Source organism: Melopsittacus undulatus, chromosome 3 (assembly GCF_012275295.1).
Source record: "Melopsittacus undulatus isolate bMelUnd1 chromosome 3, bMelUnd1.mat.Z, whole genome shotgun sequence".
In the NCBI taxonomy this organism is placed as follows: Eukaryota; Metazoa; Chordata; class Aves; order Psittaciformes; family Psittaculidae; genus Melopsittacus; species Melopsittacus undulatus.
Window position 1 is genome coordinate 88,268,633 of NC_047529.1, and position 27,818 is coordinate 88,296,450.

Below are 27,818 nucleotides of genomic sequence, written 5' to 3' on the forward strand. Positions count from 1 at the left end.
CGTGAAAGGTATGCCCCCTACAACTTCAATGATACAGAATAGCCTCTGTATCTCTGTACTTGGAAGACTTGTGTTGTCTTTGGCTCCCCCATTAAGAGCCAAGCTCTCTAAATACTTTTGGAAGAAATGGGTATTTTTAATTAATAAACACGAACTAGAATTCCAGTGATAAATCTTCACAGGGTAAGAAAGAGAAGCAGAAACCCCAAAACACAAACACAACCTTATTTCACTCACACAAGGTGTTCTCTCCTTTGAAAGCATCTACTGTCCCTGTGTCACCTGTCCTTCACACATAAAAGATGTCTGCACACAAATCACTCTAGGCTCAAGACAAATCTTTGTAACTAGGTTTGAAATTACAAGAATTCAACATGTGTTCAGGCAAAAAAAAAATTCCCAAATTCCAACAGACACCTTTCCCCCCTCCCTCCCCCCCCCCAAAAAAAGTCAGTAAAATGAAACCAGTCAATCCTCAGTCAAGAGCCAAGCATATCCTACGATGAGGGAAAGCAGGCAAGTGCAAAGCAGTAACAATAAATGCAGATTCTTATTCCTGTAAGCATTTTCTTTATTCCAGAAGAGCTGGAATAAAGTCCTTTGAAAGGTTTTGACAGCCATCAATGAATCCATTTGAATTAAAAATGTATGGGATGCCAGAAGTTAGGAAGACAATTTATTACATATTATTTTCATCATATAAGTTCATTCTTCTACATTTTAAGATGTACAACAAAAATAAAAAAACACATTTTCTTCCACTTTTATTCTACAGTAGAAAGTTCAGAACTTCTGACTGCTTTCCATATAATGGAAAACTTTGCTAAATGCTCAGTCTTGGTGAAACAAGCCTATCTTGAAAGTAGATGAGCAGACTGGCTGCTTGAGATACATCAGGAAGCACTTCATTGCTACTTTATTTGGTAAAATAAAGAAGAGTTAAATTCTCTTTCTTTTAGGGACACTGTTTATCTTCAGTCACACGTTTTCAAAAGTATCTAGGATTGTTCCACTGTAGCCTGATCCCTGGCAGTTAGAACCAGCTCTGTAAGTGCTGAAAAGCTTTTTAGGTTGCTTGTTTCCAGTCCCATCTTTCGTATCTGAAAACACAGAACATACATTAATTTTCTTTAAAACATCAAAAGCTCACTGATTATTCTACTTAAAACATTTAGCAAAACACACAATTTGTCCTGTACTGATATGTGGCAAAAACCCACAAATGCATATAGTGCATGCTATAAAAAATTATTTGTAGCCAACTTTGCTCACTTAAGTCTTTACAGTTAACGTAGTGGCTTGCAGGGAAATATTTAACCATCATCTAGGCAAGCTGTAACTAAATCCAGCTGGAAGTTGTCCAGTGAAACGGTCGGAAAGAGAAACTTGGCTCTAAGTTAGTTTTTAATGCACTGATTTCAACTGAATTTTTTTCAAACCTCAGATGAGGTTTCTGGGCAAAATTTTAAATATAAACATGAATATATCCAACAGCATGGTGATGAAAGCTGCAAGAGCCTATGGTTCTAGCCTTCAACTTCCTGGGGGACACGAACAACTCTACAAATAGAGGTTGCTGCGAGTTGTTCCTTACTCAGGAGATCTATTGCTCTGACACTTAGGAAAATATGGCCATGAGGAAACTAAGCATGCAGTGAGAAAGGAAAACCTGGATCCATAACAAAACCATAATGAAATGATCCTGAAAAAGGTGCTTGCTGCTGGAATTAACTCTTTGGAATGTTCACATGTACCAAAACAGCTCCCACGTGATCATGAATGATCTACTCCAGTTCAGTTTAAATTCACTTCGCAGTGATGTTAGCGCACATAATGGGAATAAAAGAACAAAAGCCCACCGCAGCCAAAACCTGCCAAATAATAAGATTTCCATACTGCCATCCAAATCTCCTTCCTTTAAGTCCCAGATATGTAAAAGGCATCTGTTCATACACAGGCAGACTTTATGTACCTGTTACAATACATCAACAAAATCTGCTCACAAACAAGACCGATGGCAACTGCTTGACAGCTAAGGATAAAGAGTTGCACTAGGAATGTTGTTTATTTCTGTATATAATTCTCAGAAATAAATTAGTACAAAACAGTATTCTTAAACAATTTCATGTAGCTACTGCACACATTTCCTGGAACATTTTCTTCTCTTATTTTGTTATTTAAGGTTTCGTATTTGGCATTGAAAGGAACTTACAGCTACTCAGAACAACAAATAAGGCTAACATCTTTAAAGCTCTTGGGAATAAACCCTTTACTATGCAGTAAGTCAAGGCTGGAAATATCCAGAGAGAAGGCAAACAAAAGCAGGGCTATAAAGATGATCAGAGCTAAGGAAGGTCCCTGCCCTCTGATCTGTCCATACAGTGTTTTTTATTTTGTGCTTCCAAGCACTAAGCACAAGTTTTGCATTTGTATAAGAAAGGACAGAAAAGCATGCATTGCTCAAGTGGTATCTACAATCACCAAGGTCTCAAGTCACTTGCAGATGTGAAAAAAGAAAGCAACCCTCCAACCACAATGACAAAACTTTCAAGACCAAAAAACTAAGTCAAAATTCTCTTTCCTCTCTCATACCCTTCCAAAACTAGTAACAATAACAAATAAACTTGTTTCTCATAACTTACTTGTTCTCCATAATATTCAACATCTAGGGCCAGCTGCAGTCGGATTTTGTTGTCATCACTCATGCCTCCATTTGTACCAACAGGGTTTGGAGTTGCAGTTCTTCTGGCTTGCTTCAATCTTTTCAGACTCTCTTCCATTTTCTTAACAGAACTTAGCACATCAGATACAGTTTCATAATACCTAAATTAAGGAGGATAAATGAGAAAGAAAAAAAATTCACTTTTAGAGAAAAGTCTACTTCATACACGTTAGTACATCACCGACTCTGAGAAATCATTATATACATTTCAAAAGTCAAAGTAGAGCTCAGATTTCTTGAAAATTCACCCACTGTTCCCTGAAAATAACAAGATTAAGGTCTTACATCAAATCTGAAACAAAATGCAAGTTTTTAGTTCACTGTTACATTACCAGATCTAAACAATTTTTCAAATGCTCTATGCACAGCTCTGAGCAGAAGTCAGGTATCTGTCCCACTTTTCATCTGCTGAATAAGCCAGACCAGAGTATACCTGAAGAAATACACCCTGCCAAAAGACAGGTACATTCTTGTTTTCGTTACAGTTAATTAATAGTGCTTTAGGTATTCTTCCTGTGCCCATTCAATGGACACTGGAGTTTTTAATTAATGCAAACAATGCTCGGTATGGTTCCTCTTACTTTTGTGTGCTTTCAGAGAGGGCACTTTCCAGCCATTGATGAATCATGGGCTGCTTCAATGTACCTTTGTATTCATTCTGCAGTCGGTAGAAGGGCTTAAGAGCACTGTCAACATAAGGTGAAGCTTTAGTTGGCACCTCCTGGTAGATGACATAGAAACAAGGTGGGGAAAAAGAACCAGTAATTTAGTTACTGAAAGCATCAACACCAAATTCTAGCACATATATAAAATCCTAAGTCTGCACCTAAGCAAAGAGGTAAGTACTTAATTCACAATAAATAAATGAAGAGGTCATCATACATAGGAAAGACACCATCACAAAATCATTTAGTAGTGTTATACAATGTGATATAGAACAGTGTTCAAAATTACCAAAGCTTTTAGAGAGATCCATGTGCTAGCTAGCCACTCCTATTATCAGGGCATTATCCTAAATGCAGTTTCTGATCATGCCAATTTCAGAGAAAACTGAACAGACTCAGTGTCCACTATAGACTTATATCTATGTGAAAATACCTACTATTTCATGCTATAATTCACTAAACAGAAAACATTTTTTATTCTGTTCTTATGCCATCCTGCTCCTTCAGCATATTTTCCAGAGGAATGCTTTTGGGATAACTAGTTTCCTCTATCTTTGTCGAGGTTTAAACCAAGTCCCCCAACTCCCGGAGAGTTAGGAAGGAGAATCCAAAGAATGTAGCCCCCACGGATTGAGATAAGAACGGTTTAATTGCTAAGACATAACACAAAACCCCTACTGCCATTCACTACTACAAATAATAATGATACAGCAAACAGCAAGTGAAAAGAATACAACACCCCACCAGCCACCGACCCATAACTCACTCCACCCTGCCTGGCCGAGCACCATGTGCTCCCTCCTCCATTTTCCTCCAGAGCTCTCCCCTCCAGCCTTCCCTTTCCCAGTATGCATCCTGGGCATCACGTGCTATGGTATGGAATACCTCATTGGCTAGCCTGGGTCAGGTGTCCTGTCTCTCCTTCCTCCCAGACTCCCCCTGGCTGGAAAAAGCCTTGAACAAAAACACCCTCAAAACATGCTCAAACCATGACATTATCCACCCCTTATTCCATACCATTCACGTCATGCCCAGATCTCACATTTCCAATACACAATCACTCTTAAGTCCACCCCTCGATCATGAGACATCTCTATGTTGCATCTCTGGACTGATGGCCTGAAGTATCTGGGCCCACCAGGCTCAAAATCATTCACCGTCCCCTTCAGCAGTTCTACAGCTTGCTGCTGGGGACTCCATACAGCTGCCTTCCACCTCCAATGCTTCCAAAGCACTGGAGGGGCCCAGTGGATCAGATACCTGGCCATACTGTCCCACATGCCCTGCCACTCATGACTGTCCAGCCTTGGGAACAGTCTCCTGGTGCTCCTATGTACTTGTCTAACCTTAGACAAGACCCAGACCTGACTCTGCTTAACTTTTGGGATCAGACAAAATGGTTGTGGATGGAACACACTCTGTGTGTGTGCCACCATGCCGAAAACCATCACAATCAGCAGGCAGGTCCCAAGGGCACCCAAACGCCATTCATAACTGTCAGAACTCTCAAATGATGCTGCTGCACTTGTCACTGGGGCTGATGTAGCTGCCGTGCTTGCCAGTTCTCCCACTATCAGCTTCTCTTCTCCCGAGTCCAGATCTTCCTCCTCTGCCTTGCTGGGAAGTGCTGCCTGGTCTCCTGTATCTTGCTGGGGCTCGGCGGGTGACTTCCGGGGAATATTCTCGGATGCTGCGGGGTTCGGAACGGCGGCAGGACTCGGTTCCTCCTCTGCCTTGCTGGGAAGTGCTGCGTAGTCTCCTGCATCCTGCTGGGGCTCGGCGGGCGACTTCCGGGGGACACTCTCGGTTGTCGGAGGGTCGGGAACGGCCGCAGGACTCACCCCCCCCGCCTGATCCTGCTGCTCAGCTACCGCCCTGCTCCGCTCCTCCCCCGCCTGCTCCCGCTGCTCTGCCACAGCCGTTTGGCTCCCCGTGCCGCTCTCCCTGGCAGCCTCAGCTGCCGGCAGCTCCCGGGGCCGCTCCTTCCTGGCTTCACACAGCTCCACGCAGACGACGACGAGGATAAGGACAAGGACAGCGAAGAGCAGCGGGACGGCCTGGTACAAGTCCAAGTCCACAGCCACGTCCATCCCCCCCTGCTGCCGGAGCCCCACCGTATTACAAGCCTCCGACACAAACACAAACACATCCAATCCATACACCAAGTACCCAGTAAAATCCCGAAACAGCGAGATCCAGAGAAAAACCTCTAAGAGCCAATAAATCAGCATTGTGACAAGAGACCATAAATCCGCTCAGATCTGTTCTTATCTCAATCCCTCGGGCCCCACGTTGGGCGCCAAAAATGTCGAGGTTTAAACCAAGTCCCCCAACTCCCGGAGAGTTAGGAAGGAGAATCCAAAGAATGTAGCCCCCACGGATTGAGATAAGAACGGTTTAATTGCTAAGACATAACACAAAACCCCTACTGCCATTCACTACTACAAATAATAATGATACAGCAAACAGCAAGTGAAAAGAATACAACACCCCACCAGCCACCGACCCATAACTCACTCCACCCTGCCTGGCCGAGCACCATGTGCTCCCTCCTCCATTTTCCTCCAGAGCTCTCCCCTCCAGCCTTCCCTTTCCCAGTATGCATCCTGGGCATCACGTGCTATGGTATGGAATACCTCATTGGCTAGCCTGGGTCAGGTGTCCTGTCTCTCCTTCCTCCCAGACTCCCCCTGGCTGGAAAAAGCCTTGAACAAAAACACCCTCAAAACATGCTCAAACCATGACAATCTTCTCTTCTAGTTTTGGTTGCAGAATATTTAATCTCTCCATGGATGATCCACACTTAGCTTGGGTGAACTTCAAGCACTGCAAAGCAACAGAACACACCCAGGGTACACAAAATCTCTAACACCTGAAATACATCATTAACCTCTTACAGAGTTCCAAATCTTAGTGTTTTTGTGTTCAAATCAGGCAAGGCTGTAGTACTCTGTGGTTTCCGTTACTCAAATTTCTGGATGGTAACAAGCTAACTACCAACATGACTGTGCAGACAGACTGGCAAACGCAAGTCAGTATCAGAAAAAGCCAAGATCAGACAATTGGTTTTGGCACCGTATTTCAACATTACTTATTTACTTTCTCAAAAAATTACTCTTTTTAGCTATTCTCATCTTGCTCTTTCTGTGCAAGATACTTCTTGAATCAAATCCAGGCAGCTAGCTCACTCGGAAGAAGTTTCTTGACACAGACACAAGAAGCCTGCCACTCAGTAGTGCTGCATCTTACGGTATACAACATAAGGAAACGCATTTATCCTCTTTAACCCTTTTCCTCTTGCAGTCAACAGCTCTACTCCTTGCCCTTCATTGTCACTCTACCCAAAATTTTGAAAATACCATTTTTTTTTCCTTTGCAGTGAAGTAAAACAGTAAATCATTAAATTATCTCAAGGTATTTAATAGGGCTCTTGACTGTCAAGCAGATATGAACAGGCATGAAGAACTCATAAATGCACTGCCTGATTAACATTCTTAGCATTGGCTTTTCCAAGACTTTTGTGTATCTGCAACTAGCACTGACCTTATTGGTTCTCCTATATAATCTTGGAACTTCCAGTGCACTCTTCAGGTAAACAAAGGAGGACTCACTGAGATCCTGGATAATCCTGCTGTTCAAGGTAGGCACACAGGCTGATAAAGAAGTCTTTGAGTCTTCCAAGGCTCCTATTGAAGTAAAAATGCTAAAGTTTAAACTGAGCTACCCTGCCCAATCACAACATAAATTATGTGAACCCCACCATCATCCCAATCTCACTCACTATCCTAGATGGCTGCTGGTGTCAAATACAAAATGCTTCCTAAATAAATACACACCAGCCATTTATAAAACATCAACCATTCTTTAGTCAGAAAAACAGATGGAGGGAAGGAAAAAGTAACATTGTCCAGGTTTGCCATTTTTTTTTTCCAGTATCAATGCAGCAGGAGCTTGAATCAAAAGGCTTTAACCTACCACGGAAACTGTGGTTGTGAAAATCTTGCTAACATTATCCAAATTCCCTATGGAATGACTGCAGCATACTCAAAGGTGTGATGGGCAACAGGCCATCTACTGAGTGGGAGACATGCACAAGCTCCTACCTCTCTTATGGACTTGGACATCTATCAATAATCCCGACTTAGAGATGTAAGTGGAATTCACAACACAGAACTTCTGGCTTTACTTGAAGTCAGGGAATAGTTCACTCAACCAGCTACATGCTTGGCTTTAATTACTAAATTGATATCAGGCTGCATGTTTACCATTAAAAAAACCAAACAAAATACCCCAAAAAGGCACTTCAAACTGTCAATTTTAATCAAACATTTTCCAGACTCAAAATATTAGTTCCAGATCATAGAATCATAGGACAGTTTGGGTTGGAAGGGACCTTAGAGACCACCTAGTCCCAACCCCCCTGCCATAGGCAGGGACATGTTGCACTAGACCAGGTTGCTCAAAACCCTGTCCAACCTTGCCTGGCAAGAAAGCTTCTATTTAACAAGTTAAACCTAAAGCAAGCTTCTTTAAGTAATAAAACCACTAGTATCTTCAATTTTTTCATTGTAAATAATGACACTGTGTGTAAAAGCTGTTCGGTTGGCAGAGTGGATTTGGGAGAAAGGGACTAAAGAGACTAAATTCAGCTTCTCAGCTTTACCTGCAATACAGGACATATTCTTGAAGCCAATCATTTCAAGTTTTGGTTTAACCATTTCTAAGATGTCAGGAATCTGAACAAAAAAACAAAAACAAAAACCAAATAGATACAGTTATGTTATAAACATATTTTCATTACTTTTCCTACATTCTAGGCCTCCAGTGCATCAAAAGACACCTTCTTTTCTATATTTTTACTGCTTTTATGGGAAACTAGTACTACAAAAATACTTCACAAATAACAGAAATTTCAGCCTTATTGACCAAAAATACACAGAAGTCTGGCACAGTGACGCTTTCCACCAAAAATGACCAGAAACATACTATTCTAGCTGTTAAGTCCAGCAGCAACTCATAAAAAGAGTTTAAATAACCAAAGTAATTTTTCTGTAATCTGCTATTCCAAATAAACACAATGTAGACCATTTATTTCAGGGGATATTTTCTACATTAGATCACTCCATTATTAGCATTTAAGATTAAAAAAAAGCTGTACATTATTTTAAACTATTTAATTTCTTGAACAAGATGCTAAACAATAATACACAGATCAATAAAGTCTCTTTTGTAAGTAAAGTGACACACACAAACCTGATCCTGAAGTTTGTCCAGATCTGCAGCAATATATACCAACTGAGTACTAGATATAGAAGGCAATGGCTGACTTTCTGGAGAAGACCCGTTCCCTTGTTCCTCAGTAGGGTTGAGGCTTACAGAAGATTCCTTTCTACTGGCTGGCACAGATTTTTTGCTTTCCTTTGTGTTCTCACTGGAAATAGGCCTTACAGAAACCTGAAACATCAAATTGATATGTGAATCCCAGCAATGGTGAAGGCAGTTAAAGCTGGACAAAGAGAAACAGTAAAGGATGTGTAACATTCTCAACATGAGAATGGCACACTTAGAAAAGATATTGGCATTCCCAAATTATGTTTAAAAAGTTATTTGAAAACAGTTTCTGGTTCACTATGGAGTTGATGATTTTGAGCAAATCTGTCAAACACATACTTCATTCAACTACTCTGTTTTAACTCTGGTACTTATCAGTACTTTTCATGAGCCAATTTAGCTGAGAGAACTGAATCACAGGAAAAGGATAAAGGAAGATCTTACTGCTGTCTTCAGCTACCTAAGGGGCATGTGAAGGTAAGATGGACTCAAACTTTTCCCTGAGGTACAGTGATAAGAGTAAGAAGCACTGGACAGAGACTGTAGCTGTTCTATCATGCTATGTTTCTATGACATAAGAAACAGGGACACACTTGTACGCCTGGAGCAGGTGGTAGAAGAGCAAAGTACAACCTCTCTTGCTCAGAAGCAGGAAATCATTGATACTGAGTCAGTTGCCCATAAAACTTATGGTTTTATAATCTCAATGCTGAGCAACTGATCTAGATTAATTTACCCCTTTTTATTGACAGGGTTAAGTTTTCACCTGGCTGTTTCACAACCTCTTCATTGTATCAATGAGTAAACACACAAAAAGAACAAAATTGTGGCTACTTTTTTCAGTGGCAGAGGCAGCCTCAAGCATACAAGTACAGCCTTGATAATCATCAGACAGTAACACCGCAGCAACACTCATATTTGTGGTTAATAACATGTTTTTTAGTGGTGCTTTTTATAAAACAAACTCATTAACAGGCTGAAAGCATTCTTCCTAAAGAATGTTAAGTTCTGGAAAAAAGCGCTTAAAACGTCTCTTGTTGATGGACATACCCAATTACCAAAAGCCCGAGCATGCTGTTCTCTTACCTCACCAATGAACACAGAGTAGCGTGCCAAAATCTGCAGACTTAGTTTCCACAGGCGGTGTGCTAATAATGGTAAAAACATTTGATCTGACCAGCACTTCAGAAGACTTGCCCAGACCATGTGGGTGGCCAAAAGACAGTATGAGCTGCCATCTAGAAACAATCACAAAAAGATCAAGTTACTAAGCCCATGTTTAAAAGATGTAAAATCAGAGTAATTGTATTACCTGAGATTAAAAAAAAAGGGTAAAAAAAAGCCTTATAAAAAGACACAAAGACAGCAAAGATTAAAAATTAATTAAATTAATTAATTAAAAATTAAGCACTGTCTAAAACAGTCATAAAATATTAGCTCTTCACTACTTCAGATTTCAAATTCCATTAAATTTCACTGTTGCAAAAGCAACAGATGAGAATTTGCCTGCAACAAAGGTAGGAACAGCTTAGCCAAATAATCTACTTTAGAAGGTAACAATCCCAAGATAATTTTTGGCTGTCTTATGAAGAAGTTTTATTAGACATGCTTTCCAGCTATAACAGTAACATTCCCTCAGCACTAAGCTACTGTTCCTGTCACAGTTATATCTGAGCTAGAAATATTTCCTTAAAACACAGTAGGAATATCCATATTTAAACCAAATATTTTAAAAGTAGTTCATGCACTAACATTTTATAGCATACAATTAGAGACATAATGAATGTGTCTTCAAGCTCCAGGTAAATGCCTCGAAGTGGCAGGATTTATGCATTTAATCTCCATTAGGATTTTTTCTCCTTTCTCTCTTCAGAGAGCATGCATATGTACACACATAGATACATTTATGTGACTCTTAGCTGCCTTCTTCATAAGTATTTACTCTGTTAATTGAAGTAAGCTTTTCTGATTACAGTATACTTCTAATGAATAGACCATATTTTCTCTTCCACTGTAATCCTTCCTGTGCATATCTCCTCATCTGCTCATAAATCAGCGTATATTTTTGGAGCAGACACCAATATGAGAAACCAGAGCAAGCCTATATGTTGCATATGCTGCCAACAGATAAACACTTTCACCTCAACATAGTCTCAAATAAGAAAAATATTCCCCAGTAATACAGCATAGGCTTTTGGTTGTCACTTAGAGGACTTCAAATGCCAATTTGCTTCCTTCTTGCACTGAGAGGATAGTTACAAAAACACTTGAAGGGCTACTGCCAAAAGGGGTATTTTTAGGAAGTGATCACAAAGAGCATAATACTCTCATATTGCCTTCTCTATAAATATGAAACAGTTCTCTATGAGCTGTTCAATAAGTTCATCAGAAAACAGAAATCCCATGTAAATCCACTGGATGCATGTCACTACTTAATACTCCAGTGACAGAGAGTAGCCAGTTAGTTATATCACCATTTCCTTCGCAATAAACTATTATTGCAAGTTTACCTGGTGCTTCCTCTAGTGTATCTGAAAGTGCTTCTTCTAAGGCCCCTGCTATTTCTCTGAATCTGAGAGACAGAAAGGATTTGAATATTACAATACAATAATTGCTTAAATTGATGCCTAAACATTTTTTCAATGTTTATTTCAGTATTATTTCAATGTGTTATCAATGGACAGATTTTACATCTATGACTATTTTCTGCCAGCATAAATTGGGATATAAATGAGACCAACATTCAAACACTTGAAAATGAGCCTTTAACATTTCACAGGCAGATATGAAGCTGATACTTTGGGAAATTATCAAGGTCACAATTGCAAACATTAACAAAATGATAGCTCACAATGTGTCAAATCTTCAACTTTTCTGAGAATGGAATTTTTTTTGTTTTGTTTCTGTTTTTAAACTAAAAGTGAACAAATTATCTCACACTTGCTTTAGCTGACCTTTAGATATGTCACACGACACCAGAGGCTTCAGCTTTCTACATGTTTGTTAATGAAGAGTGGCATAAGGTTCTGCAAACAATTCTGTACCTGACAAAAATCAATAGTTCCTCACAGGATACCTTTGACCCCCTTTGTAAAAAATTCACCCTTTAAAACAGCAAAAAAAAAACCCCTTTCCTCCCCAGTTTTTTTAGTACAACAGCAAAATTAATATTGACACCTTCAACACTTTCACTTAATTCAAGCATACTGGATAAACAACACAGCATTTCCCTCCTCTAAAAACTGTCAGGCAAGAGCTGCAGAAAATTCTTTAACCAGCTTTTGCCTCTAAATGCTGAAACAAAGCTATCATTTTAACCTCCCCTATAGAAAGCTCTATTGTCATTAATTATCCTTTTCTTGCTTTTATGTGCATACAGGCCTTTCTATCAAACTGCCTACAAAACTATAGGATTCCTCTTAACTGACATTTCCGGATGAGAACAGGAGCCCACCTAGCTTTTCTTGTTCAAACTCCTAATGCATGTTTAGCAATCAAACTTACTTTAGAAATAGTTGTGAAATGGCTTCAAAACTTCATTCCTGCCTATGCACCACTTCCACTGACAGAGCAGTGGAAATCTTATGGTGAAATGGATTAGAGAATGGAATTGTATTTTTAATTACATAGTTTTTGCTGAATGTTTCTTACATTGGAAAAAAAATTCCCCAGTGTGGGGTTCACCACAGTTCCACACTCAGTTGTACTGGTGTCATTTAAGGAATGGCAAGGAAAAAAGTTACTAGGGCTCTTTGCTCCAGCAGCGCTACAGAGGAAACACCTGTATAACCATCTGTTCTTTAAAGGATCGTTTGTAAAGGCGTTACTGAGGGCTGATTGTTACATGTGATTTCTGTAATCAAAAGAAGAAAAATCCTTGAAAATAGAAAAAACCCAACTATCTTAACTCTAAATGCCATAGTGTGAGATAACAGAATCATAGAATGGTTTAGGTTGGAAGGGACCTTAAAGATTATCTCATTCCAACCCTACTGCCATGGGCAGGGAATAATACTTAAATAAAAATCCTGACGTAAGGATATTAACATACAGTAAAGAAAAAGCTTCCTTGATATATTTATTATTAATATATTGCATTATTTTCACGGTTGTACACTGAAGAATTCATGGGCACTTTCAAAACTTATCAATTATTCCTATACACAAGAATATTATTCCTATGTATAGGAATAATTGGCGAAAGATAAACCAGCTGCTGTTATCCAACCATTCATTGAAATAGTGAATTATTTAGACTTACAGTAATCCTGGATTAAAGGAATTATTTTTTTAAAAAAGTTCTTTTAATTAGTCAAAGCTCAGAACACCTAACAGGGAAGAACATTTTTGAACAGAAAGAATATGCTGAAGGTCCATTTCCATTTTATGAGCAAGAATATCAAAGTTTGATCAAGTGGTCACTTATCAGAAAAGTTGCAAACAAAACATTTCAAACAAAAAGGGCAGACTCACACACCTATTAATAATATACATTTGTTAAAAGGTTCATAATGGCTACAGTTCAACAGACATTTTTAGTCTGCACTCAGCACTGCTACTGCAGTAAGTACACCTGCCCCTTCCCTTGGGCCAGCACAAATATTTGTACAGTTAAGTAGTTTGGAGAAACTGGAGTTGAACATCAGCGTTTTTTTTCCCAGAGTAACTGATCCCTCAGATGTCAGAGCCTGGGGCTACTTTGCATTTACATTTCACAAAATGCAGTGAAACACCTGAACACCAAGGCTCTGCTCGTAGCCCCATGCTCCTGTCACTTACACTAGTTCCAGCACTTCTAAGATTCCTGGATGAAATTTTTCACCAATAATGCAAATCTATCCTGGATTAAAGATACTGCATAAATGTGGCTGTGGTTGTACTGTTACTGCCAGTTACAAAGTCCTGCAATAAAAAAACGCCAGGTTAAAAAATACATCAGTTTCTCTCCCCTCTCTTTTGGAAATTCTACCCTTTCTTTAGAGACCCTCAGAAGGTTTTGGATCAAGAGAGATTACACACAGCACACTTAGGTCATAGCAGACTTCATCAGTAGTTCTCTTTCTTGCCTGGAGACTTGGTATCCACCCCTCAAATCAGATCGACTACACTTTCTAAAAATATGGTTTTACGTTCTGTTCTGTTCATTAACATTCTAGCATTACTTGAATTAAGATGGGGCTTTCTTAGGTTTCTCTGCTCTCTTTTAGCTGCAAGATCTGTAAAAGATAATGCTGCAGATACATCAGACCTGTTGGAAAAGTAACCTAAAACTTATTACTTAACTCCTCAGGAAGAGGAAATAGTAGGGGGAATCTTTGGGAAGGCCATGTTGCAAGACCCAGCACTTCACAGAGTATATCCTGCGAGACACAAAGAATGTCAGAAACATTCCAGATCTGGAAAAACTGTAAGTTATCAAGTCCTTTAATTCTATATTTCTAAGAAGAAAGATTCCTTCCCTCACAGTAAGTATTCCTCTGGATTTGCACAAGTAGCATCTTTTGACACACAGTTTAGTTCCAGGGATACTGGAGAAAAAGAATTTGAAACAAGATTTCAAGACTTACCTACATCTGTTCCTGAATGCCTTATGAGTAATGTATCAAAACCAGTGTAATGCAGTACATATTCAATAGCAGCTGGTTGTGATTTTGCTCAATTACCAAAAGATGTATAAAACAGTTACTTGACTAATTAAATTCTTAGTTTCACTTCTACAATTTGCTGACAAGGGAAACTGAACTATGAGATCTGACCCTAAGCCAGATCATCTTGCTGTGATTGACTTTTACTTTTGAAAGTGTGAAAAAAAAATGCATACTAACCTTATTTGAAAATACACAGGCAAATTCCATTTGTTATTAAAGCTGTGGTAAGATGGGTGAGCTCTTAACCGTTTCACACTGGCCTGGGAGCCACACTGTCGTTCAAATTTCCGTACAAAATCCATACTAGTAGTGTACTTCTGCAGGCAGAGAACAAGCATTGTGATCACATACCAGGTTCCAGCAGACAAGGAAAATCACCACTTGTCCAGCAGAACTCTTGTGTATTACATTTACTACAGTTAATCCCACTTCAGAATGGGCTGACACTAACTCCATCACTTAATCATGCTAGGCTAAAATCATGGATTGTAGTAAGTTGTAATAACTAGTAGCTCTTATTCTGTGATAAGAAAAGCCAGTGCAGGACACTTCTAAAAAGCATAAAACTGTCCAAGCACCGTGAACAAGCAGAACTGATCAGAGAGATGTATGAATAGTTCTGAGTTTAGTCACTGGAGTGGAACAGTGCTGTGCAGTACTAAGAACAGTCATAGGAGATAACAGGCATACAACAAACAAATAATCAGGAATGAATCCCAAAGTAAACATAAACAAACATGAGAATGAAAGACTATTTTTTTTGTTATATGGACCTGTGTTATAGGAATTTCTAGACTTGTTTACCTAAAACTATGTTTTGCAAATACCAAATATTTGCATAAGAACTTCAATTTCAGAAAAGCTATCTTTATCCACTGTATACTTCTAATAAGATGTTTACAAACAGTGTTAGGTCAGTTGCAAGCAAAGAGAGATTATATTAATACTCAAAGGCACTTTGGGCTTACTCTAAACAGTAACTTACTAATACCCTGAAAATAATGAAATAATAAATTAAGTCACATACAAAGCAGAAAGCCAAGAACACAAAGGCTATGTAAACCAATTTAGAATTGAAATACAGCTAAAATCTACCTCTGCAATGAAAAAGTTCGGCTTATGTGCAAGTTTCTTTTAAAAACCACACAAACCAAAGCAGCCCTAAAACCTATGATACATGCTCAGTAAGCCACTGTGAGTTAATGAAATAAGCCTGATCGAATATTCTGCTGCTTCTGACTTCACTGCAGTAAAAGCAGCAACAGGGCAGCAAGACTTTTCCCATAATCCAGAGCACTTCGTGAACGATGTAATTTTGCTTCTTAGGAACCAGCAGAACATTCTTCAGAAAAGCTCCTGAATTGCTGCTTGCAGGTTCTGCTCTCAGAAACTCCTGTGGCTACATGACATGTATTGACATGGGCTTTTGCACTGTGTATGCCAGCAAGTTCCTAACTTTTCATATTTTTCTTGTGACATGGCAATTGTAGTGTGTAAAGACAGTTTGGTGGGTCAAGACAGCATTCTGAAAATTGCACACAAAAGCTTCTAGGTAATGACTTTTCTCCCAAAGTAGCTGTATTTATAACACAATGGAACCATACAAGGTATGGGAGCTAAATCCAGAATGAATGACAGATCAGTGCTCTTTCAGGACTCCTTTCTTAGATATTAAACTCAGCAATGTAAAAAGATAAATAAGCTGTTAATGCTTTGTTACCATATTAGTCAGCGATATAAACCAAAAAAACTCATAAAAGACCTAACACTCATGTTCAAAGTAGAAGATAACTCAAAAGACATTTATTTAGTTACTGATAACATTATATCCAAGAGAGAGAACTAACTGTAAAGCTCATTCCCATTTCAGCTTTTAGGACTGAATTGCTGACTTCAAGAGAAGCTAAAGTGGGAAACAAAATGGAGCAATTTTCTAACAGAGGAACCTAACTTAAACAATATCAAATGAATATTCAGGGATAAAAGAAGCATTCTTTTCACATACCCTGTAAATCTACAAATCTGATTCAGAAATAAGGGCACAACAACATGAAACAATTTTAAGAAAACTCTGCATAAGTAAATGGTGCATGGATTTAACAGTCATGCTTACACTGCCAGTTCAATTTTTCCAGGATTCAAAAAATAATTTTTCTATTCTCCTGCTTTATATCTAAAAACCTCCCCAAAGATAATACTGCATATTCAAACTTTTCAGCATTAAACCTATACATATGTACTTATGCAAACAAACCTGGAAAAAAAAAAACACTTTTCTGCATTTCTATTTATCTAGAGAACACAGCTAGAAGATTACTGTCTCAAATCTGTGTTGCATTACTTGGCTTATCAGGAGTGCAGAAACAATTTTAATAGTTGTTTTTCCCCTTCTTATTTCAGAACTAACAGTCTTCAGACAGAAATTTTTATACTTGACATTTCAACTTCTTATTGATTTTTAGGTAAAAAAATGTAATGGTTTAGATTCTGAGTCACTTAAGTAGTCAAAGAGTTTGGAAAGTACTTTAGACTTACTACATGGTTTACCTGAAAGTCATGTGGAGATGCTGGGGTTTTATGTTTGTTTGTTTAATAAACAGAATGTCACTGCTGGTCAGTATCAGTATAATATGACAGCCTTTTAAAACCAATTCATTTAAAACAACAAACCCAGCTCTTCTGCAGATAAAATACATTCTTGTGTAAACCAAAGAGCAGAGACAACAGAAGCCCAGCATGGGTCACAATTTGCAGCATTCACGGCATTAGGTGAAAGCTTGAAGAGTGACTGAAACTGTATGGGAAACAGTGTTCTTACCAGGAGGGGGAACATACTACAGTGTCGTCCGCACAGCGTTACCATAACTTCCTTCAACATCTATTTTATTTGCTTCTAATTCAGAGCCTGCCCTGCAAACATTCACTGTCATACCTACCTGCCTTCAATTATTCATATATCTGTATGAAAAAGATCTTAAATTCCAAGACAAATACAAGTATTTAGGCAAAAGCAGTTTTGCATGATCACAGGAAGAAGAATCATGAGACACCTCCACCAGCAATTTAACATTTCTCTAAGTTATCTGTTCTGACCCGCCTACTGTGCTTTCATTCACACTACTTTTTATTGCCTGCCATCTCCATCTTGAAAAGAAAAAGTTTCACAGTAATCATGAGTCAAGCTGCAAGTTAAAAAAAAAAAAATCAACTATTTCAACAGTCCTGTTAAATACAGACAGACAGGACATGAAGAAGAGCATAAAGCTCATATTTTCTGCTTGTGACATACTAATCAAGTAGTGCCACAGCCAGTCATACCAGACTAAGAAATCTGTTTCAACATTAGTAAGATGATCTTCTAGAGGCAGGGCAGTGCTGCCAATGATGAAAATATAAAAGTGACAAGTAGTTTAAATTCATTTTATCATATAACCTGGTTTCATAATTAACTGCAATACCACAGAAAATACATCTTTTATGTTCTAAACCTTATCATACTGCCTCCAAATATTTTTATTTCTATTAGTTGATTCATGATTTTAATCACAACACAATCTGCAGTACTGAAAGAAAGCAAAAACTAAAACAAGCAAGTGAAACAAATTTTTTTAACCAACCATGGTAGAAAGCAAGTTGCAACTCAGGTATTGCATTACCTTTAGAACCTTTTCTATGCAGAAGTCCTACTCTTGGGCAAACACTGGAGCTGTCCCCTCCCACCTTCACTTATGCTGCAATTCTACAATTAAGAAGGAACACCCACTCCTAAAACAAATGCTAAGACCAAATTCACATCATTAGTGGCTTCCAAGAACTCCTGTATGAGATTTCCTGGCAAACTTGAGGGGAGAATTTATTCCTATGAAAATTACATCAAGTGATTTGAGATAACCCCATGCAACAATATGAATTTACACAAAAGCAGCAAGGAAAAGAAAAACCTAGAGAATATAACTCATTCAATTCTTGTATATGACAAGGTAATCACAAATGAAAAAAAACCAACATTACCTCATGAAACACATCTGGATTTCCAGGGTTAAACAGTGATGGTAATTTCTCTTCTAAACCACGTACTATTTCTGGCCACACTGAATTCACTAAGAAATCATATCCAGGAACAATATCTGCTTTTTCACTGAAATAAAATTGCAATTATTCCACAGTTATATTTTACCATCAGCCTCATATGTGAAGGCAGGATTAACTAAAAAGATATGCACTGCATTAGACAAGATGCAGTTAAGTTTTTCTATGTAGGTATGCTAATTCCTTTAAATTATTCTTCCTTTGAGGTCTCCTATGCAATCCCACAGTCTCAGCAAATGCAAAGTATCTTTTATAACTCTCAAAGTGCTTTAAAATCTTATCAGTTATATATTTTGCAAGTGTGTTCTGGAAGATGATTACATTTCAGCTGAAAACTCCTATTCTTGTGTATTTCAGGTTTTAACAACTCCAAAGAGGTATTGAGTAATGCAACTAACGTAATGGAAAGAAGCACAACTTCTTCATAATTGTTCCACTCTGTATTTATACATGACACTGTGCTTCAAAGCTAAAGATTAAAAGCTACCTTGCTTACAAAAATTTATAAATTGAGAGCAGAAGAGATACAAGCATTTAATTCCAGTTCAGTACATCACAGTACAAAGTAGAAAGATTCCATTATTAAGAAGAAAGATTATAACTTGCTGAGGGATTAAAAGAATTGAAATGTTAGCATAATTTAGGAGTCATAAAAAGCTCCGCAATGGATGACTAATTAGAAAAAGTAATTCTGCAGTCCCTAGAGGCTACATCCATAGTTTTGCTAATTACAGCAGTCTACTATATTAACTAGCCTGCAAACAGATGAATAAATGGATACAATTCAGTAGACCTGAATTATTTAGCCCTCAAAACAGCCAATTTAATTGCATAAGGAATTAAGCACCTTTAGAGAAGACACTGAAAGTACAAATCAATTAAACTTGTAGTTCTAGTACATGCAAAAAACCAGCAAGCCTTTGGGGACCATTGTGCACTAGCAACCCAATAATATTTGAACTTGTATTTTTTAATAGCTTTATTATGCCCTTCTCTTTGAATGAAATGAACAATCATATTTAATGGATTCAAAATACAAGGTATCTGACACACTGTACTATGAACAGTACTAAATTTTACTACTGAAACAAAGGATTCTCTTTCCCTCCTCTGAAGGTCTGGGCCCCAGCACCCAGGAAGTCTAGTGTTCTGTTTTGAAAAAAACAGATATGAACCAGAAATCAAACCTGACTGAATCTTCAGGAAAGGCCAGATAGGTGGCTTGTACATCAAAGCTAATTACGTACAGCATTTTGGAAGTGTATGATATTTGCTGTAACTTCAGTGCAATCGAAAGAAACCACAAGATACTTACCTCGAAATAGCTCCGCCTGTTACTTCACGCAAGAGACGGCAATGATGAGGAACAAATTCCAGTAGTCTATTGTACATGGACTGAAGGCCATTAGGATGAGATTGAACATACTGTTCCACAATCACCTGCCAGGAAGAGTTCAATGTTAAATGCCAGAAAAGTGAATATAAAATACTGTAATGCAAGACTCACAGTCTAGTCCTTCAAAACTCCTACCACTGCAAGCCAAACATTGGGACAGTCAGTATATTACTTTTTTATATTACAGTTCCCAAGTATAACTTGCCAGCTTGAATTATTACTTCCTTTAATGCAGCACTCTAGCTGGGAAGATTGGCCCCAAAAAAGGGAATGAGTTTCTTACTTTTAAATGCTAGTCTGGCTCCCCACCCACTTCATACATCACTGACACCTGAACCAGTCTGTGAAATTAAATGGATAACTGGGAAAAGCTAATCGAATCTCAGAACAAAGTCATAAATCTCTTCTAAATTTAGATGTTGATAGCTCAATCCCACATGCAGGTAAGCCAATAGCCAAGAATCTTCTGTGAAAATGCTAAGCCTTTAATGCAGCTAGCATAATAGTTTGCCTGGACAGTACCCCATATCCAGTGAACACAGACAATTGCTGCCATAAAGAGAAGACAGACAATAGTTAGACAATACAAGAAGAGAACCATAGCTTACATTTCTTAGTATTCTTTTACCTGTCTGAGCACTTTTGCCTCTTGCTACATAAAGAAGCAGAATGGTGCAGAAGTGGGGAAAGAATAGGCACTGAGAAAACTGAGGGGGAAAGATGACCTGTCCCCCACTAGAGCAGTTGCTACAGCATTAGCAAGCACCCAAAGGAAGTTTGTCCTTAACGGGAAGACAACCACCCATTGACTCCCTCTCCCATCCAAAGCCAGGAGCTAGTTTTGCTTTATAAATCTGTATGCATACAAAATAAAATCAGGAAAATTTTAAATGTTTCATTCCCAGCAGCAGAAAAGAAACATCCTACTGACAACAACATATAGCTCAGGTGGTATCAGACATACTGGTCTGTCACAGGGAACAGCTAGAAAACGTAGAAACTGCTTCTTCAGACAATAGGAAGAAAAGGACAGTGCACTCAGAACTATTTTTGATGCATTTGCTTGTTTCTGAGCCAGCCACAGAGAAATGCAAACCCCAGATCTGATCCAGTTATCACAGATGCACCCTGGTCCAGAATAAACTGGATTTTACTGCAGTTATATGCTTGGTTTAAGGTTTGCTTTTTGGACTCCTTGGCCCAAAAAAAAAACTCCACAGGTAAGAAAGAGAATCCCTTTTTTCTAAAATAACAACAACAAACAAAGCGACTTTGTGTTGGTGCTCAGTTCTCCTGCTCTCTCCTCAAAGGCATTTTGAAACTGATGATGAAAGCTGGAGTTTAACAGGAAAAATAAGCATGCTCACAAAACAATTAATTTTCTTAGGATTCATGTTTTTATCTTACCTCATCTATATAAGGTTTTACAAGCACTTGACCAACTAAAGCCTCTGCATCCCGTGTTTTGTCAATTGTTGCATAAGTGCGAAGACAGTGACGTATTATGTCAACATTTGAAGTCTGAAGGCCCTCCAAGAGCAGCCCTTCCAGAGACTGCTGCAACATGGCTGTTATTCCAGCTATACGCTATGACAAGAAACAAATATAGTAATAAAAAATAAAGCCTTGTCATTATTGCTGAAGTAAATTCTTCCAGAAATACCTCAGTTTACTATTATCATTTGAAAGGTGAACAGATTTTATTAAGTGTTAGCAAGAAATGAACATTAGCACAAGCTCAGTGGGTTACTGATACTATTTAACAGAGTTTTTATTAGAATAAGGCTAAAGGGCAAGTATTTTCCTCCATATGTTGCAAATTATGTGTTAACTTATCTAAAGTCACCTTTATCCTGAAAATTTGATAAATGTTCCTTGTTGAACTGAACCACTATGTGTGATAACACACAAACAGCTTTACAGCAAGTCACTGGGATAACAACTGTGGCATTCATCCCTCACTGCAAAACCTGACAATGTGTTCCCAGCACTACTTGTCAAATTACTGCAAACCAAAGACACTGAGTGACACCGGTACAAAAAAAATTACAACATTAGATTCCTTCTGGCTTCTGCCAAACAGCTACTTCAGTCAACATACGTTCTTTTTGCTAACCCTTATTCCAGATCTCCTGCTACATCTCTTCCACTAGATCCAACTCCTTGCTACCCTACCTGCAGATACACTGCTAGCCCAAGATGGTCCTTACAACTCTGTATCTGAAGCAAGTTCAGAAACACACATTAGTAGTTACAGCTGAACTACCATTTAACCAGTCAAAATTATTCTCTGCCCTTTTGCATGCTGTTGTGTTCATCCATCCTCAAACAATTCCACAGAATTTGTTCTAAAAATGACAAGTCAGTAACCCAACTGCTGGGTCAGGAAACTTACAATCTGATGACCTTAGCAACACAAAGTACAGGACAGAAGTCCTGGCAAGCACTCTTAAGGAAGCCACACAACAAAGTAACAAAGGTTCTCTCACCATGAATACTACTCTGCTGCTCACACTTACTCCTATTATTATCCATGTCTGATAACAAAGTGTCCAGAACGGTCTTGTAAACTGTCCATGTATCAGCATGGTATCATGGAAGTCTTCAGCTGAGACATGTTTATATTGCCAACAGGCATGTGTATATAATGAAAAAATGGAACTATGAACTACCTTACTAGCCAGCAACTACCTTACATGCCAACGCCATGCTAACCCAGTAAAAACATTACCCCGTCTCCATAATATCTACCTTTCAGCACAAGTTTTCATTTATTCCCTCTTCCCAATGAATGGATAGAAGAAAAAACCCACCAAAACATCAATTCATCTGTGACAGTAGTTACTACAAACAAACTATTAGAGAGATTAGTGTACCAAGCTGAATAGCCAGAGTTTGGCAATAAATTTCATGAAAAGACAAACCTGAATATACTCAAGACAGCAACTCTCTAGAAATACTCCATTTATATTCTGGTCTATACACTGCAGCTAACAAAACCATCAGTCTCTAGAACTGATGGTACCCTCAATATCATCAAACAGGCAAACTGCAAGATACATTAGGCTGACAAAATATTTGTCGTATTTCCTACTCTTATTCTACGTAATTTGTTCTAAAGTTAGGAAACAAAGCCTAAACCTTCAGAAGCAATACTTCTACTTGACTGATAAAAATTACCTCTTGAAACACATTTTTACCCATACATTAATTCAACAAAACTCTGTCAAAACAGGCATTTGTCTTTCAATTTTATTGGTTTTGCTTGACCCTGCAAACGTTAAGTTGGCTACCATGGCTACCATGCAATACTTACTGGTCTTACTTTGTCCAAAAGGGGCATTCCTTTGCTTTGTACTGCATGAAATTGTAGTTGATTAAATTCTGTGGCAATTCTCTCTAAAACCTGTCCTGTTAAAAGTGAGCTAGAAAAGAGATGATACAAGATGGAATATATAGTCAGATTCTTTCAAATCAACTCAGTTTCATCTGCTTCAGATAGATAATGCTCTCCCCCAATTTTTGTGGTTTAATCTAAGTGGTTATAATCCTGATAGGTGCTAATATAATTACTGCAATCATGTAATAATAATCTGGAACAGACAACATGACTAGAGTTGTTTTGGGGCTACTAAGATATGAAGTAGGTGAACTAAAGGTGAGAGGAACATAAGATCTCGCCTCAGCATGAAGCACTATCTTCTATATGGCAGTGCTGTTCATTGTCACATGAAAAGTCAGCCCTGCAGAGCTTAGAAACTGCAGTAAGTGCTCTTCATCATCCAGATTTGTTTCTTATTTCCCCTTTCTGTTATGTGACAGCTATCTCCCAAGAAGCAGTCCTACCTTTCTTTCCCTGAAGTTGTTAAAAAACAAACTTGTGAGTCTGTTGGAATTTGTCACAAACCTTCGTTGTACCAGAAGTTTAAATGTGTGGCTTGCCTACCTTAGACTATTCTTGCAGCCGTCCTTTTGGTTATATATAAAGCAGGGAAAACAAGAAAAGCTAATTCACATTTTACTTAAATGTGGTATTGGAATAAAATGTAGTGTAGAGACTATTTCAGACATGACAGGATTAGTGACTTCAAAGAAAAAAATAATATTGCATGCAACTTCAAAAAGCACATTTACTGAAAGCACTGCAATTTAGAACTAAAGTAACAGTCACTTATTCCATCAGAGTTACCTTTCTAAATATCCTAATGCTTGTAAACTTATCTACAGTAATACCATGAAATAAAGTTAGTCCCATCAGTTATAAGCAGAACTGAGGATTACACATTTTTTACCTGTTTCCCTCTAACGAGGACAATTCTTTACTGCCTTGAGAATGTAGTATCTTCTCAATTTTCTCAATGGACTGAATAACATGAATAAGTCTCAGGACACACATCTGCAATTAAAGAAAAAATTTTCATGGATGACCCCTACCCCAATTTGCATTATCTAATGACCCTGAAGATATTTTGGATAGTTTATTTTTTTTTACTAATATAAGTTTTCTCCTTTCATCATAATACTCAAGCCATGTCTCAGCTGAAGTACTCCTCACGTAAGTCCATAAAACCCTGCAGACACATTTTTGTCACAGACGTAGAACAGATGTTCTTATCCCTGATATTTTCCCAAGTTCAGAAGAAAGACAAATGCTAGTGCCCCCATATAAAAATTAAAACTACCATATTGCAATGACATTCATCATAAGCAAGTTTATATACTACTATAAACAGAAACATAAGCAACTACAGTAGAAACAAAAGCCAACCAAATAAAAAAATGTATGTTTTTGGCAAATAAAGTCAAATATTTATGCTCAATTAGATACTGTAAAAAAAAAATAAAAATTCTGTCAACTAGAACTCAGTAACTGTTTTTACAGGTACAAAATCCTGCACAGTGTGCATCTTAGCAGCCTAGAACTTCTTCAATTTTTTTTTCCCCGGGTTAGTGGCAAAACCAAAGTCATCCTAAGGAGGACCTTTTAAAAGTAATAATTTAGCTGTTATACCTTTTTTCTTCTGATATCTTCTTGTTTAGTCATCCGGTCATCTACTGCCTGGATTCCTTCACTGACACAAGACTTAAGACTCTGAGAGAGAAAGTCACTATGTAAAGGTCAGTTCCCACTTAAGGTTTAAAAAAACCTTAACTCAAAAATCTTAACTAAAAACAGGAGAAAGATTACTAGGAATACAGGAGTGATAAAAGCTACAGTACATCCACTGCCCTCCATGAAAAAGCCAGAAATAAGACTAAATAACTAAAAGTATAACCTGCTCCTTAAGTATTGCCACTAGAAGTTTCATCATTTTGACTAGAAGTGTTCTTACTGAGAACAAACCACCTTTCACCCAGAAACAACCAATAAAACCAATAAGATATCTTGAAACTGAAGACAGAAATCAGACTTAAGTTCCATTTTTTCACATAATAAATATTTATCTATGGTAACTGAACCTGTTGTCTGTTTTAGACATCAAGGCTGTGATACTTTGAAGGCACATTTACGCAGCAAACATCCCTCTGAACTGGCTGCCAAGGTGATCAAAAATTGCTCTCTGCTGAAGACCAAGCCACTGTGGGAGACCAAGACCCACCTTCAAGAGGGTGATCTCCTATAGTTAAACCACAGCTCTGAGGGAAAAAAAGTCCTTAAGGGGCCTGTGTTGTTTCTGAATTATTTACTACCTACTAAAATGTTACTCAAATATTGAAACAGAATCAATATTTCACCATAAACTTGTCTTTTAAGAGTTCATTCATTTATCATGTTTAAGGAATCTTCTTTTATATCTTCATGAAAATGTAAATTTAGTGCTACTACAACTGCTTGAAAACACAATGCTTCTCCTACTATCATTCTAAGTCATTAATTTTCAAGTTTATTTTAATAATCAGTGACATAAGTAAAAGACATTCTGTACAACATATGAAAATGAGCTGAAGTTTACCAAGCTGCGTACAATGATCATTTTGAGCATACCATAACTTCTTCCCTTAACTGTCCCAAGGGTACTGAAAGCTGGTTAAGAGCCTTGTCCATGCCAACCTAAAACAATTATAATAAAAACATTTATGACATTTTTTATAAGTTCATATGTGAATTAATGACAAAGAAACCACTCTACAGATACTAAAAGAGAACTGACAAAAGATATCTTCCCTTTATAGTCTCCAGTTTTAAATGCAATTCAAAAATATGTTACCCCACATACAGGCATAAAGACATCAGACTTTTCTTCCCATTAAAAAAATGGTAAATCTCAGTCTTTGAACCTGTATAATTCAATCCTGGATGAATTGCAATGAAAGAGCAGGAGACACAGTGGGCAAGACATTTTAATATGAAAATAATCACAATTATCAGTCAAACATGTTGATGAGGTCTTTGGTCTTGTTTTGGGTTTTGGTTGGTTTGTTTGGGTTTTTTTTAAAGATATACTGACTGTATAGTAAGTTTAAAGTCTTCTATAAAAATCCTTCAGAATGCCCTTATTTGCATCATTGCTATTCTAATGATGTATTTCCTTCAATTTTACAACTGCTGGCAGTTTGAAAAAGAAAAATGTTGCCTGGAGTCTAACTTCCTAGTGAATTAGTTTTTCAAGACAAAAAGCATTCATCTAAAACTTTTACTACAGACCAACAGCAATTCTGTACCAGGATCTGTCTTTCAGTTTCTCTCAGGGAGTCTCAAGGGGTCAGTTTAAGATGACACTGCCAAAATAAAGCCACATACTTGTCATATGTAAACTAAAAATCTTACTAAACTACATGAAGTCTGAACTACATAGTACAATTTAATAACACTTACTAGATTTGTTGAGAGATTAACAAAATCTGCATAGTCCTTATTTATGAGTTCCACCATAGCAGTTTTAAGGAGTTTGTAATAGAGCTCCAGATCCTCTCTGAGCTCTTCCAACTGCACACGCTTCCTGCAGTCAGATACAAAGTGATCAACATCAAAATCCGGCTGTAAACCAAACAGGAAAGAGATAAGGATGTAAGTTAGAAGTTCAAACCAGGAACACATCCTTCCCCACCTCCAAAATAAAGTATTCCTTATACCAGAGAGCTGACCAAACTAAAGCTTGAGGGGTGGGGAGGCAAAAAGGCTACTTAACAAAGTAGTTTTAAATGTTGGTCTTTAATCCCAAAAGCACACAAGTCGTGGGTCACAGTACCTAAAAGATTAGCTCTCCAAAACACAGGATTGTATATTCCTTGTACACTCTTAAAGAAAACCCAAACACATGCCGGAACACAGTATTAAAAATTATTTGTAAGCTCTCCAAGCAATGAGGCCCGAATGCCGGCTATCAGTCTACCTGCAACTTGGCTTCAAAGCACGCAGAGGCTGACTTGGAGGAAGCATGCCTGCAGTCTGCCCCAGGAGGTGACCCGCGGCACCTGGCCCGACACAGAGGCCATCCGGCTGCAACCCACGGCTGTCGTCTCGGACAGGCCTCTCCTCCCGTCCCATCCCCTCTCCTCCCCTCCGCCCCGTCGCTCAGGTTCCGGTTCAACCTCGCAGAGGCAAGTCCTGTTCGGTGCAAAAGCAGAGGCGCAAGCCGCCTGGCCTTGCAAACGTGCCGAACCCCCTTCGCTGACACAGCGATCCTCCAGGGGCCTCAGCCCGGGGAAAGAGCCGTGGTGGAATTAAAAGTGCCCGACCAAGGCTCCGGACCCCCCTCATCCCGCAGAGAACCCGCCACCTCCCTCCTCAAGAGGCGCCTCGCGGCGCCCCGAGTCCCCAGTATCCTTCCGCAGCCCTCACTCACCTTCATGAACTCGTCCTTGTCAAAGCAGAGGTTCTCAGGGCCCCGCGGCAGGTTCATCTTCTTCGCTTCCATGACCAGGCCAACCCGGCAGTCCCACCACGGCGGCAAGACTGGCGGCTCCCACAGCACCGCCTCCTCTGCCAGCACGGCACAGACGGGGCAGGCTCCGGCCTGCGCCAA

General features: G+C 38.5%; 1 protein-coding gene across 3 annotated transcripts; it reads right to left on the reverse strand.

Annotated features, from left to right (window-relative positions):
- Positions 1-663: 663 nt before the first annotated feature.
- On the reverse strand, positions 664-27,818 carry COG2 (component of oligomeric golgi complex 2). 3 transcript variants are annotated; one of them, XM_005148590.2, is made up of 18 exons: positions 27,639-27,818; positions 26,669-26,830; positions 25,838-25,903; positions 24,863-24,943; positions 24,144-24,247; positions 23,168-23,276; positions 21,259-21,438; positions 19,771-19,895; positions 18,378-18,504; positions 14,544-14,683; positions 11,229-11,290; positions 9,805-9,956; positions 8,641-8,841; positions 8,051-8,123; positions 6,931-7,073; positions 3,304-3,443; positions 2,643-2,823; positions 664-1,100 (listed from the first exon to the last, which is right to left on the reverse strand). In XM_005148590.2, the coding sequence occupies exons 1-18, from the start codon at positions 27,708-27,710 to the stop codon at positions 999-1,001; spliced, it is 2,220 nt and encodes a 739-aa protein (XP_005148647.1). In that variant the 5' UTR covers positions 27,711-27,818; the 3' UTR covers positions 664-998. The 3 variants fall into 3 exon arrangements, with proteins under 3 accessions (XP_005148647.1, XP_030904429.1, XP_030904428.2); XM_031048569.2 differs by having other exon boundaries at positions 26,669-26,792; positions 27,639-27,685; XM_031048568.2 differs by lacking the exon at positions 27,639-27,818 and adding an exon at positions 27,186-27,288 and having other exon boundaries at positions 26,669-26,792.

Excerpts from the sequence above, each read along its gene's own strand:
- COG2 (XM_005148590.2), bottom strand. The coding sequence starts at position 27,710 with ATGGAAGCGAAGAAGATGAACCTGCCGCGGGGCCCTGAGAACCTCTGC. Across the intron at positions 24,248-24,862 it reads AAGATATCAGAAGAAAAAAG|ATGTGTGTCCTGAGACTTAT; the intron begins GTATAACAGCTA and ends CTTTAATTGCAG. Across the intron at positions 7,074-8,050 it reads GAATATGTCCTGTATTGCAG|GAGCCTTGGAAGACTCAAAG; the intron begins GTAAAGCTGAGA and ends TTACTTCAATAG.